Genomic DNA, 18066 nt, shown 5'->3' on the forward strand with positions numbered 1-18066 from the left:
GCTGGTGGCTTGTACCTGTAATCCTAGCTACTCAAAAAGACTTGAGAACTGAGGATCATTGTTTGACGCTAACCTGGGTAGAAAAGTCTGTGAAACTCATTTCCAGCTAACTACCAAAAAGCTAGAAGTGGAACTACAGTTCAAATGGTAAAGCATTTGAGCAAAAAAGCATAGGTGCAGCGTCCAGGCTCTGAGTTCAATCCCCAAGATGCAGTTATATACAACACACAGACACAGACAGACACACAGACACACAGACACACACACAAAGCAATTGACAATAACCCAAGCAATGGTATTGTTTTGCCATTATTCTAAGCTTATGAACAGCGCGCTCTCTCTCTCTCCCTCTCTCTTCTCTCTCTCTCTCTTTTGGCCAGTCTTGGGGCTTGAACTCAGGGCCTGAACACTGTCCATGAGCTTTCTCAAGGCTAGACCTCTACCACTTGAAAAACAGCATCCCTTCTGGCTTTTTCTGTGTATGTGGTACCGAGGAATCGAACCCGGGTCTTCGTGCATGCTAGCCAAGCACTCTACCACTAGGCCACCCTCCCAGCCCAAGAGTTTTCTCTTGAGATGTTGATCACGTCACTACTAAGTTAGATTTCCCTGTACCTTTCAATGGGGCCCATTCTGCACACAACTTCTATTTCATGATGATTTCTGTTTGAAGAGTTTCTGCGTGTAAAATTCCTCAGGCATCCTTAATGACAATCCTGGCAGCCACACACAAAGATTCTGTTCCTATACCTCAGGATGAAATAAACACAGCTCAGAAAAGGAGACTTCTACAAGCATTAAGTAAAAGGCTTTTATTTCTTCTTTAACCATGCTGTGGGTATACATACAAGTAATATATACACTTGGACAAATACAATTTATATCTTTTGAAATACAACAGAAGTGTGGCTTTTAAAAAGAACACAGGAACTCATTGCATGATTTCTAATTTTGGCCAGTATACATATTGAAGTAATGTTATTGAAGTTTTAAATGATTTAAATTAGACTGCAGTATAAGTTCAAAGGCACTAGGAAATCTATGTTTTCTTCTAGCATTTTAAGGACAAAGAGTAATTAAAAGAAAAAAACAGATGTACATATTAAGAAATGGGGCAGACACTGATGTTTAAATGTAAACTCTACCCATTCCTTAATTCACAGCCCTGCATGAAAGAGAGGCATTCTAAGAGTTTCTAAGACTAAAAAAAGAACAAATAAAACATATTGCCAGACACCGGCAGCTCATGACTGTAATTCTAACTACTCAGGAGGTTGAGATCTAAGGATCACAGTTCAAAGCCAACCTGGGTAGAAAAACCCCTATGAGACTCTTGTCTCCAAATAACCACCAGAAAACCAGAAGTGGAGCTGTGGCTCAAAGTGGTAGAGTGCTAGTCCTGAGCAAAAGTGCTCAGGGACAGTGCCCAGGCCCTGAGTTCAAGCACCACAACTGACAAAACAAAACTAATTAATTCCAAACCATAATTAAAAAAAAATGTTGCAGATGAAGTATTACTCATACCCTCACAAAGTAATAACATTCTTTTTTTTTTTTTTTTTTTTTTTAGAAAGTGGATAGTTTGTCGACTAGATCCCCGGATGTATGGGACAAATATGTAGATGCAGAAACAAAGCTCTTGATGAACCTTTCCAAGAATTTAAATAAAAAAAGGGACTATTATTATATTTTAGTGGTCTATTTGTCCATGCAATTATACAGTTTATTGAAGAACGAACCACAGAACCTAACAACATTCTACCAAAATTCCTGTTAATAAATAAATATTACCATTTAAATTAAGGAAAAAAGAACACGTATCAATAACCTATTTATATGTATATGTACCACTCATTTCAAATCTGCACATCTATTTCAAACATGGGACAAATTCGCTTATTAAGCCATTCATGAAATTAATACTGAAGTTACTAATATTTGTGGACAAAGACACAATCAATGTAAAGAAGCCACAGAACTGCTACAATTCATTAGCACTAAATGAATACTATATTTTAAAAATGGATCTCCAGGCCTGGCTCAAATACCTAATTCTGGTATTTCAATAAAACGAATAATTTATATCTATGTGGTATAATCAGTTCTAACATGAATATTAAAAAAAATTACTGCTGGTATGCTAGTGCAGTCCTGAAATCCCAGTACTCAGGAAGCTGAGGCAGAAGGACTGTGAGGTCAAGACCAGACTAGACTATGTAGAGAGACCCTATCTCAAAAACAAACAGAAACAAACCAAAACAAAATGAGTTCTGAAGCAAGCTGTTCTGAGAAATTTCTTGATACTTTTACTCTTATTTTTAAAAATTTATAACAAAGAAAAAAAATCTAACCTCCTGGCTCATATTTCTCTGATTTTTTTTTTTTTTTTGCCAGTCCTAGGCTTGAGCTCAGGGACTGAGCACTGTCCTTGGACTTTCTCAAGGCTAGAGCTCTACCACTTGAGCCTCAGCACCATTTCTGGCTTTTCTCTATGGATGTGGTACCTAGGAATCGAACCTAGGTGTTCGTGCATGCTAGGCAAGCACTCTACCACTAAGTCAAACTCCTAGCCTTCTCTTATGTTTTAAAGCTTAATTCACAAATTACTCCCTTCTTGTTAAATGAGTTGCTAACATAAACCAGAAACATGGAAGTTTTTTTCCCTACTGGTAAAACTAAGATCTCCCAATAGTAACAGTAGCTCTCAACAGAGTTAAATGCCCATCATAAAAAAATGTTTACAATTAGCCAGGTGCAAGATGTTCAGGCCTGTAATTCCAGCTACTCAGGAGGCTGAGATCTGAGGATCACAGTTTAAAGCTAGCCTAGGTAGAAAAGTCCATGAGAAGCTGGGCATGGTGGCTCACGCCTATAATCCTAGCTGCTCAGGAGACTGAGATCTGAGGATCAAGATTCAAAGCCAGCCTAAGCACAAAAGGACCTGAGACTCTTATCTCTAATTAACCTCTAGAAAATGGGAAGTGGGGCTTGGCTCAAGGGTAGCCTTGAGTTCAAGAGCTCAGGAACAACACCCAGGCCAAGTTCAAGCCCCATGACCCACCAAAAAAAAAAAAAAAGTTCATGAGAAATAAGGTGCGGTGGCTCACGCCTGTAATCCTAGCTACTCAGGTACAAAGGAGGCTGAGATCTGAGGATCATGGTTCAAAGCTAGACAGCCCAGGCACTAAAGTCTAAGAGACTCTTATCTCCAACTAACCACCAGAAAATTGGAAGTGGCGCTGTGGCTCAAGGGGTAGGGTGGTAGTCTTGAGCTGAAGAGCTCAGGGACAGTGCCCAGGCCCAGAGTTCAAGCCCCATGACCAACGGACAAAAAAAAAAAAAAAAAGGTCATTAGACTCTCTTTATCTCCAAAAACCCGAAGTGGAGCTATGGCTCAAAGTGGTAGAGTGCTAGCCTTGAGCAAAAAAAAGTTGAGAAGCAATACCCAGGCCCTGAGTTCCAGCCCCACAACTGACCAAAAGAAAAAAAAAAGTTTACAATCACAAGATATTTTGCTCATATAAACCCTTTACAAGACACACAGTCCATCAAATCTTCACAGGGCCTACACAGGGCTTCACAGAGAAAAGTTATAAAAGTCTATCTTACATAGCACAAGGAAAATGATGCCACTAAAACGGAGTCCTACTAATCTTGCAAATACTCACCACGCACATACATTTAGTATTTCACTGCTGTAAGCACTTTAAGTTTATGGACATTTTTACCACTTCACCAAGATTCTACCTCATTCACCCCTATGCTATACACAGCTCTGTAATTAATTACAAACCAATAGTTATCCAAACTTGTTATAGTGAGATTTAGTAAATCCTAAGTCTTAAAACCTTTGCAATCTATGTGTTTGGAGCTGATCATATAATATTAAACCGATAAATCACTTAGTAGTGGTTCAGAAGTACAATAACTCTCAAAAAAGAACAAAAGTACCTCTTACAGCTTATTTTATTATGAATATAATTTCACCTTGAGAGGTGTAACTGGTTTAATTAACAAAAAAACTCAGGGAAGAATATTTCTTTTTTATAAAAAAAATAAAATGTTTTAAAGACAAGAGATTAAAAGATGTCTTTCTGTTTGGCCATACATACTCTCAACTTTTGTTGATTTTCATTTGGAAGAGGTGGGATCCAGGGCTGAACCCAAGGCTTTGCCTGTAGGAAAACGCCCTACCACTTGAACCACATTTTCACTGAGTTTTTAAAAGGTGTACTTGCAAAGACTGGCTTTTGAATTATAAAGTTTTCTACAGGAGTTCAACAAAATCAGTCATTTCATCCTTAAAATACAGAATGTTATTATAGAATTGTAGTGTACTTAAACAGGCCAGTCGATCAATGTTGGGACATGACTACTCTTTACATGTGTATGTTACATGTGTATGTAAGCTCAAGTAGTCACATAGAATGGCGCAACACAGGAAAATTCTGCTACTTTCTATGTACAAAACAGGACACGCTTTTTTCCCCCTATTTTTGGAATTTCAGTTTTCTAAATATACAATAGTTGAGTAAACAGCTAACAGATTTACACAGCCATCGAAACTCTCAGTGTGAACTGCTCCCCCAACATGCTGGCTCAGACCAGCTGCAGAGGAGTATAACAGACTGAACATACACCAACTGTACAACTTTAATATATGATATTAACTTACTATATATGGTTTACAAGGTATTAGGCAAATTGTTATTTCCAGTCTTACTCCATGATTTACAGCTCCACTATTTGAAAATCACACAGAAGTCTTCAGGGTTTTAATTAAAGAGTTTGTCCAGGCATGAGAATATCACTAATTTTTATTATGACTTTTAGTCTGTAACATTTACTTAAGCAAAGAATCAATTACGGCCTCAGGTTTTGCAGAACGCTTTCTGTTTGGAGAAGAGAAAAAGAAAACATGAGTGCTTTCCCAAAAGCCTGAAATACCAACACTTTACACTCTTGCAGTTGCAAATACTAAGTGGTCCCAGGGCATGGAAGTAGGCTGGTGTTCCACATATTTGTTCAGGATTAGTAAGTGCTCACTTTTTCAGGTGAGGAGGTCACTGAGAATAGGTAGAAGAGGATGGCCCCAGCTTGCCAAGTAGTGAGGAATTAACAAATGATAATTTCCAAACTGGCCTAGCCAAGGGAATACAACTAAGTGAGCTACATGTTAACTAGGCTGAATCCCTTGATAACCTCATCTGGGGTGTGTGGGTTGGTGGTACATGTGGATTCAATGAAAATTGGAGACCCAAATCATCCGAGGTAACACTTCATAGATGTCTAGGTAGAGATTTGTGGAGATACTCTTGTAATAACAGCAGTTGTGCCCAGTTTGTTGAGTTATGTGTTTCTGATGAGGAATACCACACAGTGAACTTATAGTATGAAGAAAGCACTTATTAGCTGGGTGCCAGAGCTCACATGTGTAATCCTAGCTACTCAGGAGGCTCAGATATGAGGACTGTAGTTTGAAACCAGCCCAGGCAGGAAAATCTGTGAGACTCTTATCTCCAATTAATCACCAAAGAGCTGGAACTGGAGATGTGGCTCAAGTGGTGTAGTGTTAACCTTGAGAAAAAAAAAGCTAAGAGATGGGGGAACATGAAAGACGTGGTGACACAATTCTGGAAAGAATTGTTCTCATTATCTGACTCATGGAATGGTCTGTATACCTTTTTTTTGTGTGTGTGTGGGTCATTGCACTTGAACTCTGCCTGGGCACTTCAGCTCAAGGCTACTGCCTTACCCTTGAGCCAAGCCCCACTTCCCATTTTCTAGAAGTTAACTGGAGATAAAGAGTCTCAAGTCCTGGGCCGGGAGTTTGGCCTAGTGGTTAAAGTGCTTGCCTAGCATGCACGAAGACCCGGGTTCAATTCCTTGGTACCACACACATAGAAAAAAGCCGGAAATGGTGCTGAGGCTCAAGTGGTAGAGCTCTAGCCTTGAGAAAGTCCAAGGATAGTGCTCAGGCCCTGAGCTCAAGCCCAAGACTGGCAAAAAAAAAAAAAAAAAAGAAAAAGAAAAAAAAGCAAACACCACTTATTGTATATGTTTGCCTATCTTTACAGCTATCTACAATTTTGATAATACAGCAGCTAATTCTGGCATATAAATATGCTGGGTCTAGCTCTTATAATGTTTCCAGTCTTACTCCATGATTTACAGCTTCCACTATTTGAAAATCACACAGAAGTCCTCAGGGTTTTAATTAAAGAGTTTGTCCAGGCATGAGAATATCACTACACATATTCTCTTTAGATTAAACTCAACAGAAGTGTACTATGGAAGCTGTATCCAAATTTCCAATGGTTTATTTCAGGTCTACAAAGTTACGAACCATCTATGTTTGACAAGAAATGTACTCATTACCTTACTTATGTAACTAGTTGTAAACCCCTCTGTGCATTACCTTTACAATAAAATAAAAAAAATTTAAATCTCCCTAAAAGCTAAAAAAGCCAGGTATGGCAGCTCATTCCTGTAATCCTAGCTACTCAGGAGGTTGAGATCTGAGGATCGTGCTTCAAAGCCAGTCTAGGCACTAAAAAGTCCATGAGACTCTTATCTCCAATTAATCACCAGAAAACCAGAAATGGTACTGTGGCTCAAGGGGTAGGGAGGGATGTAGTCTTGAGCTGAAGAGGTCAGGGACAGCACCCAGGCCCAGAGTTCAAGTCCCATGCATGACAGAAAAAAAAAAAAGCTGAAAGATCTCACGTGGGTAATCTGGATTTCTGGCTTCTCTTTAGAAAAGAATAGATGGGGAAAAAAAAAAGAAAGAAAAGTAGATCCAGGCTGGGAGTGTGGCTTGTGGTAGAATGCTTACATGAAGCCTGAAGCCTGGTTCGATTCCTCAGTATCACATACACAGAAAAAGCATAAGTGGTGCTGTGGTTCAAATGGTATAGTGCTAGCCTTGAGCAAAAGAAGCTCAGAGACAGTGCCAGGCCCTGTGTTCAAGCTCCAGGACTAGCAAGAAAAAATAAAGAAGAACAAAAGAAAAAAGAGAAAGTATAGATCCAACAACGAGCCCTCTCTTTATTACCTCAACCAACCAGAAACAGAATAGCAACCACCCATCTTAGAACGAACTATTCCTCAGCTTCCCCCTCCCTCTCCTGCCTAGGTTTCTCCTGCCCTTGAGGCAACTGCCTTAACATTTAACATTACGCCTAAATTTTCATTTCTCACAAACTGCAGAACTGAGATGAAAATATCTCTATTGCAAGTAGAAAAGACAGATTTAAAAGCTTGTTTCTTCAAACTGATTTGCTTCATTGCTTAATATGACACATGTACCTTCTGTTGGTATGTAAAAGTTTTAACCCTTCATCTATATTAACCAATGTAAAAACATATATAGTTGTAAATTTTTAATGTATATATTTTTAATATACAACTGATTCATCAGCCTGAAATATTCTTACATTTGTAAATGTTAGGTATGTCGTGCAAAAAAAAAATGAAAACCATACAACTTTATCTACATCTAACTCAAAGGTACATCAAAGGTACATGAACTCAAAATGCGGGGAGGGATGATTTCTACTATTTCAGTAGCTCCAAAGTCTTGTAATCATCTTAAATACATAAAACAGAACTTCATGTAGGAAAAGAGAGAACAGCTCTATTTCTTACAAAAACAGATTTTCCTGACTTATCTGATTTAAAAAAACAAACAAATAGTGCCCAAATGAAAGCAAAGATTCTCAGAGAAATTTTCCTTAACTTGTGACCTCAGAAACCCAGGGTTGTTGAAAAAACAACTAGTCAGAAAACCTAACTAATGGAATATAACCCAAAAAATTAATGTCATATTAGAAGAATTAGTGTAAGGATTATGAAACTAAACAAGATAGTTGATTCATTATGTATTTGGAAAGAACAAAGTGAATAAAAGTAAATTCTATTACTTAGAAAAGCTAAAGAAGTTGGTATGTGGGTATGTGTTGCTGGGGATGGAACCCAGCGCCTTGTAGACACTACGCAAGCCTCAAACACGGAGTCCATCCCCACTTAGAAGACCTTAAATATCAGCCCAATTTGACTTATTCAAATCATCACTAACGAGGCATTTGATTTTGAATGTATTAGCCAACGTATTTGTCTTATTAACTAAATCCTAATTTTCTCTGAATATGTCTAAACAGAATATCTCAAAGCTATCATTTTCTGGGGTTCAAAGGACAGTCCTAGCCAGGTGCCAGTGGCTTAAGCTTGTAATTCTAGCTCCTTGCAAGGCTGAGGTCAGGAGGGTTGCAGGTGGAGACTAGTGTTGGTTGAAAGAGATCCCTTTTCAACCAATACCTGGTCTGGGATATGTACCTGTCATCTCAGCCATGTGGAAGACTGAGATTTGGGGCATTATGGTTCTGGGCCAATCCCAGGTGGACTTTTCAATCGAAGAGTCCTGCCTAGCAAGTGGGAAGCCGTAAGTTCAAACTCTACTACTATCAAAAAGAAAAAACAAAAACAGACAACCCTTACCTTCTCCCTGTTTTTGGCCTCATTTTCCCCTTTGAAGTCCGTGGCCTCTCTAATTTCATCAAAGACTGACGTAAACTCTCCTCAGTATAGGCAAGATACACATGGGAAAGGTCTACTTCAAAGGGCTAAGAGAGAGAAACAAACACAAGGCACTCATAGGAAAGAGTTCAACCAGATTTGGGAGAAGACATAAACAAACATCTAGAAAAATAAGCCGCAGAAGACAAAAACCAAATAAATCTCTAAAACTATATTCTAATCCCAACATCTAAAATGTATTTGCCGAGTTAAGTGAATTAGAAGCCCTGATACGCTACACATTTCCTCTGTCATGAGGAAAACCACTACTGTTTCCTCTCCACCTGGTCCCGTCTCTGACTGCCCTGGAACTACAACTACCTATAGGAAGGAGGCAGACATGTGCACCTTTCTCACCCTGACACAGAGAGGTGGTGAAAAGAGGCCTCCGAGTCTCCCCAGGCCACTCCTGTGGCAGGAATGACTAGCACACCCTCCTCGTGATAAGCCTACGAGTACAACCGTACTAAACCGACTCATCTCTTGATTCCCACTGTTCAGCCCACAGTTCTGTCCAGCACAACTGACGAGCAGATGCCAGGTTGATAACTTGGCTATAATGACCCACTTTCCTATCAAGAAACAATTGTTCATTTTCTAATTAAAAAAAAAAAGGAGTCTTACATCTTTCTCCTTTTTATCAGGTACTGGAGTTTGCTTCCTCATGTTATTTCCTGTGTAGGCGACACATTTCTTTAAAAAAAAAGGGGGGGGGGAGAGGAAAGTATCTTTATTAGAACTATGAATAAGACAAATTTGCTGAGCGAGATCCTGACATTTTACTAGTAAAATGCAACTTGAATGCTGAGGCAGAAGGAATTAATAGGCCCTTCTGTCCCTTATCGCCCCTGACCCAGACCATTTCCAGTTCTACTATCAAAGAGAGGGGGGTAGGGGGAGGAGTCCCTGGTTACAGTTAGTGAGAGCAGCATCCTCTGTGCCCCACTACCCTGGCATCTGGCTCATCGTCTGGGCCACCTCCCGCCCACAGGGCAACCAACACCATCTCTAGTCCATAGGAATGATCCACGAAGTTTCTGTGAAAGGGTGAAGAATACTCACTAGCTGCCATTCCCCTATGTCTTCATTCCAATGCACATAGTTTTCAATCATTTCCTTTACAAAAAAAAAAAAAAAAAAAGCCTTTTAATGCTTACTGACATTTCAAATGCTGAGAAGTATTTATAGAACTAAACAGTGTTAACTGAAAAAGGTAAGTCTTTTTTTTTTTTGAATTTTATTTATTTATTTATTTGCCAGTCCTGGGCTTGAGCTCAGGGCCTGAGCACTGTCCTTGGGCCTTCTCAAGGTTAGAGTTCTACCACTTGAGACTCAGCACCACTTCTGGCTTTTTTCTATGTATGTGGTACCAAGGAATTGAACCCGGGCCTTCGTGCATGCTAGGCAAGCACTCTACCACTAGGCCAAACTCCCAGCCCCCAAAAGGTAAGTCTTAAAACATAAACTGCATGATAACTTCTTATAAAATCTGAAATATGTTTTTCCTAGGAACAGATGTAGGCAGCATTACACTACATGAAAAATAAAGCAAGGAAATAAGAACCTGGAAATCACGAAGATGAGTGTGCTGGGTTAAAAAAGGGCAACTGGGGAGCCAGGTGGTGGACCCATTTGAGTAGAAGTAGCCTTTGTGTGTGTGTGATGAGTAAATAGGCAAAGGCAGATTATCCAAGAGCCAATAATGACCATATACCAGACAGACATTCCAGTAAATTCTGTTGTCTCAGGTCCAAAGGAAATTTCTTTCAGACCATTTCTAAAAGCTGTATTAAGATTCAAAACAGAGAAATTGGATAGGGAAGTGGGGAAAACCAAGATGGCGGGGGGGGGTGCAGGGGCGAGTTATGGGGACCAAGAAATGTGAAAGGGTATCAATATATGTGAATTAATGTACCTTCTATCTGGCAAATATCATATAACCCTTTTATTAATTACAATAAAAAAAAAGATTCAAAACAGAAATGTTGACCAAAAAAGAGGATGTTAAAGCTATACTAGTATCCAGAATAAACATCTTTTAGAGATGAATTGTGGTGATGGGTGAGCAGCCAGTGAATGAACTTCAAGTTGCTCCACAGTGGATTTACAGAGGTAAACTTGTGCCGTGTCTATTTTTACCATGTACACACACTAAAAAGAATTAGCACCCATGAGCAGGGAGAACGAGCTGCCATGGGTTTCTGCTTTTCCTATGTACACGATACAGGGTGCTGGATGAATAGACAGTACCTACCCCTTGATTTTGACTGCATTTACATGAACCTGGGTTCCTCCAAAGGGCTAGAAACTCCTATTTAAATACTTAATATTCTAAAAAAATTATATACTAAGAAAGTAAATAACTGAGCCAGGTATATTGGCTCACACCAATCCTAGCTACTCAGGAGGCTGAGATCTGAGGACCACGGTTCAAATCCAGCACGGGTACTAAAAAGTCCGTGAGACTCTTATCTCCAATTAACCACCAGACAATTGGAAGTGGTGCTATAGCTTAAGTGGTAGACCAATAGCCTTGAGTTGAAGAGCTCAGGGACAATGTTCAGGCCCAGAGTTCAAGTCCCACGACCAATAAGAAGAAGAAAAAAAGTGAATAACTGAGATGAAATATAGCAGTATTTGTTCAAGAAAATGTTATAGGTGATTGAATGTAAACATATATCATCAGGGGCTGGGAGTTTGGCCTAGTGGTAGAGTGCTTCCCTAGCACGCACGAAGACCCGGGTTCGAGTCCTTGGTACCACATACATAGAAAAAAGCCAGAAGTGGTGCTGAGGCTCAAGTGGTAGAGCTCTAGCCTTGAGAAAGTCCAAGGACAGTGCTCAGGCCCTGAGCTCAAGCCCAGGACTGGCAAAAAAAAAAAATAATAATAATAATAAAATATATATATCAATTAAATTAAGATTACATTTCCTTGTTCCTTAGCCCCATTAAGTGATCAAAACCAGAGACCTTTTCTCTTACCTGGTAATCCTGAGGTATAAAGTTATCAATAATAAGCATCTGAAGCCGGAGCTCCCGGCTAAGTTGCCGAATGTTCTCAAGTAGACCTTCAATTTCCCTCTGATGTTCTTGTTGGAGATCAGCCATCTGCCAGAAAATTCATGAAAATGTTATGAACAGAGAACAGTTTCACCTGACAAGTCACTTGTCTATGAAGTCTTATGAGAGCTTACCCAAAAGAATAGACAAAAAAGAATTTATTTTGTAAGTATGGAAAATATACAGAGCAATATCACCATCTATTTCCTGTTATTAAATTAGCTTAATAGAAAATACTTTAAATGACCCTTAAAGGACAAAAGCTTTGTGTGTTTTTTTGTTTTTTGTTTTTTTTGTGGGTCATGGGGCTTGGACTCTGGGCCTGGGCATTGTCCCTGAGCTCTTCAGCTCAAGGCTACTGCCTTAACCCTAGAGCCTCAGCCCCACTTCCCATTTTCAATTGGTTAATTGGAGATAAGAGTCTCATGTTCTTTAGGGGCCAGGCTGGCTTTGAACTGAGATCTTCAGATCTCAGTCTCCTGAGTAGCTAGGATTACAGGCATGAGCCACCCCACGCACCCAGCAAAAACTTTGTGTCTTTAAAATCATAAGCACACCTTTTTTTCTATTTGAAGGAAAAATAAAATCCTTCCATGATAAACGAACACTAAATAAATCCATGACCAGTGGGCCTTCACTGGAGAAAATGCTTAAGGGAACTCTGCACACTGAAGAGGAAGACAAACACAACCACGAAAATATGGAAAAGAATAAATTTCAGATGAGCAGATAAGCTAATGAGGCCTAGGAAAGAATCAAGCATAACAAAACCACCAGAATGAAAGGAATTACAACTTCCAAAAGTAATTCTGAATGTAAATGGTCTCAATTCTCCAATTAAAAGATAACGACAGGAGGATTCGATTATGGAACAAGATTCAATCATTTGTTGCCTACCAGAAATGCCACTCACTGGCAAAAACAAACATGGGCTGACAGTGAAAGGATGGGAAAATATTTTCTAAGCAATGGAGCCTGGATTCACGCAGTACTTATACTCTTATCACATGACAAAGCAGATTCAAACGGAAATTAGTCAGAAAAAGACAAAGGTTACTTCATATATTGATAAAGGAGGCTACAACATCAAAATAAGAGCAGATTTCTTAACAATAATTCTAAAAACAAGGAGGGCATGGAATGATGTATTTCAAGTCCTGAAAGAAAATAACTGCCATCCTAGGTTATAGTATCTAGCAAAGGTATCCTTCATAATTAAAGGAAAGATGAAAAAACTTCCATGACAGGGAAAACAGTAAGTACACACCAAGGTAACCTAGGGGGTCTTAATGGATCTTAATCAAAGGCACTTTTTTAAAATGCAGAAGTACATTAGTAGTAATTTCTAAGACATTTGGAAATTATTATTTTTTATTAAAAGATTTTATTAACACTGATTTTTACGGAAATTATTTAATAATGAAATGTACCAACCTCTGACTTTGCAGCCATCAGCATAGTCCACACTTTCTTTAATTTTTTGGTCTTTCCCTGTGCTTCCTCTTGTAAACTGGTATATTTTTCTTCAATATCCAAGCGTTCTTGCTATGATAAAAATTGGTAAACTTTAGAATACTTTTCTTTGTTAAGTCACTTAGTTAAATTATATATATGTGTGTGTGTGTGTGTATATTAACTACTTTTTGTGTGTGTGGTACTGAAATTTGAGCTCAGAGTCTCCCAGTTGCTAGGCAGGTGCTCTATTTCTTGAGCCATGCCTTTTTTGCTTTAGTTATTTTTCAGATAGAATACTGTCTTTTTGCTTGGGCCAGCCTTAAGCTACTTTTTTTCCTCTTATGTAGCTAGGATTACCAGGGCATATCACCATGTTTGGTGTATTTGTTGAGAGTGGAAGGGGAGTGTTCTAAATAACTAATAAATAATAATAAAATTAATAATAAGGCCTTGGCTGATATTATATCTGTGTTCCTCCTGATCATCCTGTCCTGAGCAACTAGGGTTACAGAACTACATCACTATACCCAGCGCAAGGTTATTATATTAAACTATTGTATTAAAAATAATCTATAAAATTGCTTAAGCTGTTCACTAAGATTATGAATAGCTTTTACACTGGAAAAGTTAATTTGAAAAATTTAATTAAACTTACAAAAAAGTCACATTACCTCTTTTTCCTCAAGCTCTCTACGAAGCTGCTCTGCTCTTTTCCTTCTTTCTTCTAGCTCCATATTGGATTCTTCAAGAAGTTTCTCTTGCTCTTCAGCTTTGGCCAACAAATCAACACCACCAACAATTACCTTCTTCTCCAAGGCAGATAATTTTTCTAGCAAAGACTGGTGTTCTTGTCTATTAATTAAAATGAGAATACTCTAAATTCACTGTGTCTGCTGATATCATTTTCTATAATTCAGTACAAATTTGGATGAATAATTTCAAAGTAGCAATATAATTATGTGGCATCTCTACCAAATTTTACCACTGGATAGTATTAAATTTATTACTGAACTATATGATTCAAACTCACTAGAACTTTTCCCTCCCACACAGAAATTAATCAGAACAGGTCTAGCGTTTAGAAAAATACAACATACATTGGACTTTATACCCCATGCCTGCTATTCTGAAGACAAAAATCAAACTTAACTGTTATTCAATTGTCCACTTATATCTCCAAACAAAAGACAATAAGGAGATTTTAATATGGATTTGTAAGTCCATCCCAAGTCAATGGTACTTACTGAGCTTTAAGAAGATCTTTTTCCCGTTTCTCTAATTCAGCTCTAGCCTTGTTTCTTTCTTCTTCTTCCATGTCAAGTTTTGTTTCAAGTGCTTTTCTCTCTTCGTCAATTTTTGCTTGCATCTCAACCATCTTATCTGGGGAAACTTTCTTTTTACCTATTTGAGTCATTTAATTGCCACAATCACTAAATCCAGTCAGCATTTCAGATACACAAATTATCTTCAGTGTAAACCTGTCTGCTTACATGCAATCATACATAACCAATCAATATTTTACTGAAATAAAAAAACAACACTTCTAATTCCTATTTATTTATTTACTTATTTATTTTTGTGGGTCATGGGGCTTAAACTCAGCCTGGGCATTGTCCCTGAGCTCTTCAGCTCTAACCTTGAGCCAAGCTCCACTTCCTGTTTTCTAGAGGTTAATTGGAGATAAGAATCTCATAGGTCCTTTTGTGCCCAGGCTGGCTTTGAACCTTGACCTCAGATCTCAGCCTCTTGAGTAGCTAGGATTATAGGCGTGAGCCCCCACGCCCGGCTCTTATTTCTATTTATTATGATCCTAGATATGCTCAAACAACTGCCCACTTGTAGAGTGGTACTTAAGAAAAACAATCAAAAATTCATGAAAGAGAAGCAAAATAAATGTACAGAAAAATAGGAAAAGAACAATTAATAGGAAAGCCACAAATAAGCAAATCTGTATATCCAAAATAATTCATAGGCTGCTAAAAAAATAGAAACATGATTTTTCAGTTATTTTCCTGATAATTAAATACAAAGTTAAGGCCAGGAGTTTGGACTAGTGGTAGAATGAGTGCTTGCCTAGCATGCATGAAGACCTGGGTCAATTTCTCAGTACCACATATATAGAAAAGTTGGAAGTGATGCTGTGGTTCAAGTGGTAGAGCACTAGCCTTGAAGAAGGCCCAAGGACAGTTATCAGACACTGAGTTCAATCCCCAGGACTAGCAAAAAATAATAAATTACCAAGTCAAGTGGCTTAAATTGATAATATCTCCACCCAAAATCTAAACTCTGCTGCTAAAAATGAAAAATAACTGAAAAATAATTATGGATATAGATATGAATATACTCTTAGGAATCATAAAAGGAACAATTAAACTCCTTAAGACAATATTATATAAAAATCTTAAGGGTTTAAAAGGGATTATTTTCATTTCTACAGAACTACAGTTTTAAAGCAAAACATAAGCCACAAAACAAACTAAAGCATAAATTAAAGCACTGATCCAGATTCATGCTTTGGTATGGTGTGATTCATTGCATTCCAAGTCAGTATGTGACTCTATTGGTTCATTCTTCATAGTCCCTTGTGTTAAACCTTCTGAAATGCATTGCTAAAAAGGAATCCCTATAAGTAATTCAATTCCTATTGCAACTGAATTCCTAAAAAATTTCCCATCCATAATACAATTTCTTGCTGAACATGATAGCTCAAGCCTGTAATCCTAGCTACTTTGGGAGGGAGACATTAAGGGACTACTGTTAAAGCCTGGCTAGGGCAAAAAGAAAAAGAAAAAGAAATATTAATGGGATCGAGGAAACAATGGGATCAACATATGACTATAAGTATTTTAGGCTCCATGGGTTTTAACTTCAAAACCCATTAAAAGGCAGTAAAATGAAAAGATTTTGTGTGAAATATAAACATTCACGCCTCCTGATGAATCGAATTGTTCCATGAATTAACATGAGAAATGCAAAACCATTCAGAAATTTTTTCCAAGCTATCACAGCCAAAGTGTTACTACACTATTATCTTCATGAAGACAAACATGACTAGGTAGCTAGGGTAAGTTGCAATGTCTATACTTGAAGTAATTCATTAGGTTTAAACATCATTATTATGACTTTGAATACATTTTAAGCTAAAAATGTATGCTAATTTCCTACACAAGCATGTAAAAACAAGGCATCCCTAAAAATCACTTGTTTGTTCCTTTGTTTTTATCCTTTGTTCACTTGGATGATGAAAGCCTCAGTCTCCAGGGGAAAGGCCTGTCAGAATCCTCAGGATGCTTTAATCTAGGGACCCTGGGATTCAAGGAGGAGAATTCTGCACTTTGGGAGCACAGGAGGGGATTTGCCATCTCTATATTAAAAGCATTTTGATTTCTCAAATGAGAGAAGAGACTGAAGGCTTTTTTTTTTTTTAATGGTCCTGGGCTTGAACTCAAGTTCCGGAGCTTTTTTTTAGCTCCATTTCCAGCTTTTAGATGATTAATTGAAGATAAGAGTCTCACATCACAGAATTTCCTGCCTGGACTGGCTTTGAACCTTGATAATCAGATCTTAGCCTCTGAAATAGCTAGGATTACAGACATGAGCCACTGGCACCTGACTCATATATATTCCTTTAAAGATTAAAAAGGAAAGTAGCTCAGTGGTAGAACACTTGCTAGGCATGCACAAGACCCTTGTATTCAATACTTGCTACCAAAAAAATAAATAAATAAACAAGCAAACAAAGTCTTCGTATCAATCAAATGCATCAGTCAAAAAAAAAACCCTTCATTTTCTAAAATTACCTGATAAAAGTTAGCATAAAATTTCAGACAAATATAGTCTAAGAAATAATGTCAAGAGCCACAGAGTAATCAAGCCAAATAGTAACACCTTCAGATGCCCTTTACCATATGCTGAATAAAACTGAAGGTAAACTGGCACGGAAGAGACAGGGAAGAATGCACCTGGCTTTGAAAAATGGAGAAAAATGACCTAGTGCTAGTGGCTCACACCTAGCTACTCAGGAGGCTGAGATTTAAGGCTTGTGGTTTGAAGCCAACCAGGCAGAAAAGTCCCCAGGAGACTCTTATCTCTAATTAACCATTCAAAAACCAGAAGTGGAGCTGTGACTCAAAGTGGTAGAGTGCTAGTGTTGAGCAAGAGAGCTCAGGGACAGTGCCCAGGCACTGAGTTCAAGTGCTACAACTACCAAAAAAAAAGGGGGAAAAATGTTTGAAAGTGAAATGATTTATAATAGTAGTTCCAGAATTTGGTTCAATGAGTCTTTAAGAATTAAAAAAAAAAAACTTTTTTAAGTTGAAAGTGTTTTTGAACAATACAAAATATGGATACTTACCTTGTAAAAAAATTAAAATTTGAATGTATAATGTACTTAGCGAAGTTCTTTATAAGTAATTGTACCAAGTGGAGTGCAAATCAATCACACCAACCTGCTTGATCTTGCAATAAGAAGTGGTAAGCAAATCGCAGACAGGAAGCATATGCATAGAGACGTGGAGGAGGGGAAAAAAAAGGAAAACGTTATTTCCTTTGTAAAACAAAGAAAATGTATATAATAGCACTCTTTTATAGTGTCAGTGCAGAAATAAATCACTATCAGAAATGAAAGAGTTCACTTAAAAATAAAAAGAAAGCATATTCAATGCAGTGAGAGGTATAATTTAGGCTCGGGTGATAAGATTAGTTTAGTCTATGCTTACAACTCAGTGTCAAGGTCATACTGACTCGCACTACTCTTGGGAACCGATCAACTCAGCACCCTGTGGTTACGCTAATGGCAGACATGGAATTGGGAATCTGCTAAGGCACCACAAGTCATCTAAAAGAGTGAAACAGAAAACTACGGCAATTACAAAAACTAGTCAATTAAAAGTCACAAAATCCACGTTGTTCATTTCCCAATTCAATGTTTCTTCTAACATAAAGATCCACTACAGGTGTTCACCATTTTAAGAAAGC

At 38.0% G+C, this 18066-nt stretch overlaps 1 protein-coding gene across 2 annotated transcripts in view; it reads right to left on the reverse strand.

Annotated features, from left to right (window-relative positions):
* Nucleotides 1-4799: 4799 nt before the first annotated feature.
* The window catches only part of Kif3a (kinesin family member 3A), a 34702-nt gene continuing 21435 nt past the window's right edge, over nucleotides 4800-18066 (reverse strand). For both annotated transcript variants that reach the window (XM_090321193.1, XM_090321194.1), the window contains 8 exons: nucleotides 14334-14490; nucleotides 13761-13941; nucleotides 13069-13179; nucleotides 11557-11682; nucleotides 9637-9690; nucleotides 9199-9267; nucleotides 8497-8621; nucleotides 4800-4892 (listed from right to left, as the gene is read on the reverse strand). In XM_090321193.1, coding sequence (XP_090177319.1) covers nucleotides 4844-4892; nucleotides 8497-8621; nucleotides 9199-9267; nucleotides 9637-9690; nucleotides 11557-11682; nucleotides 13069-13179; nucleotides 13761-13941; nucleotides 14334-14490 — 872 coding nt within the window. In that variant the 3' untranslated portion in view covers nucleotides 4800-4843. The remainder of the gene's footprint in view (nucleotides 4893-8496; nucleotides 8622-9198; nucleotides 9268-9636; nucleotides 9691-11556; nucleotides 11683-13068; nucleotides 13180-13760; nucleotides 13942-14333; nucleotides 14491-18066) is intronic.

Source organism: Megascapheus bottae, chromosome 29 (assembly GCF_031878675.1).
Source record: "Megascapheus bottae isolate mThoBot1 chromosome 29, mThoBot2.hap1, whole genome shotgun sequence".
Classification (NCBI taxonomy): Eukaryota; Metazoa; Chordata; class Mammalia; order Rodentia; family Geomyidae; genus Megascapheus; species Megascapheus bottae.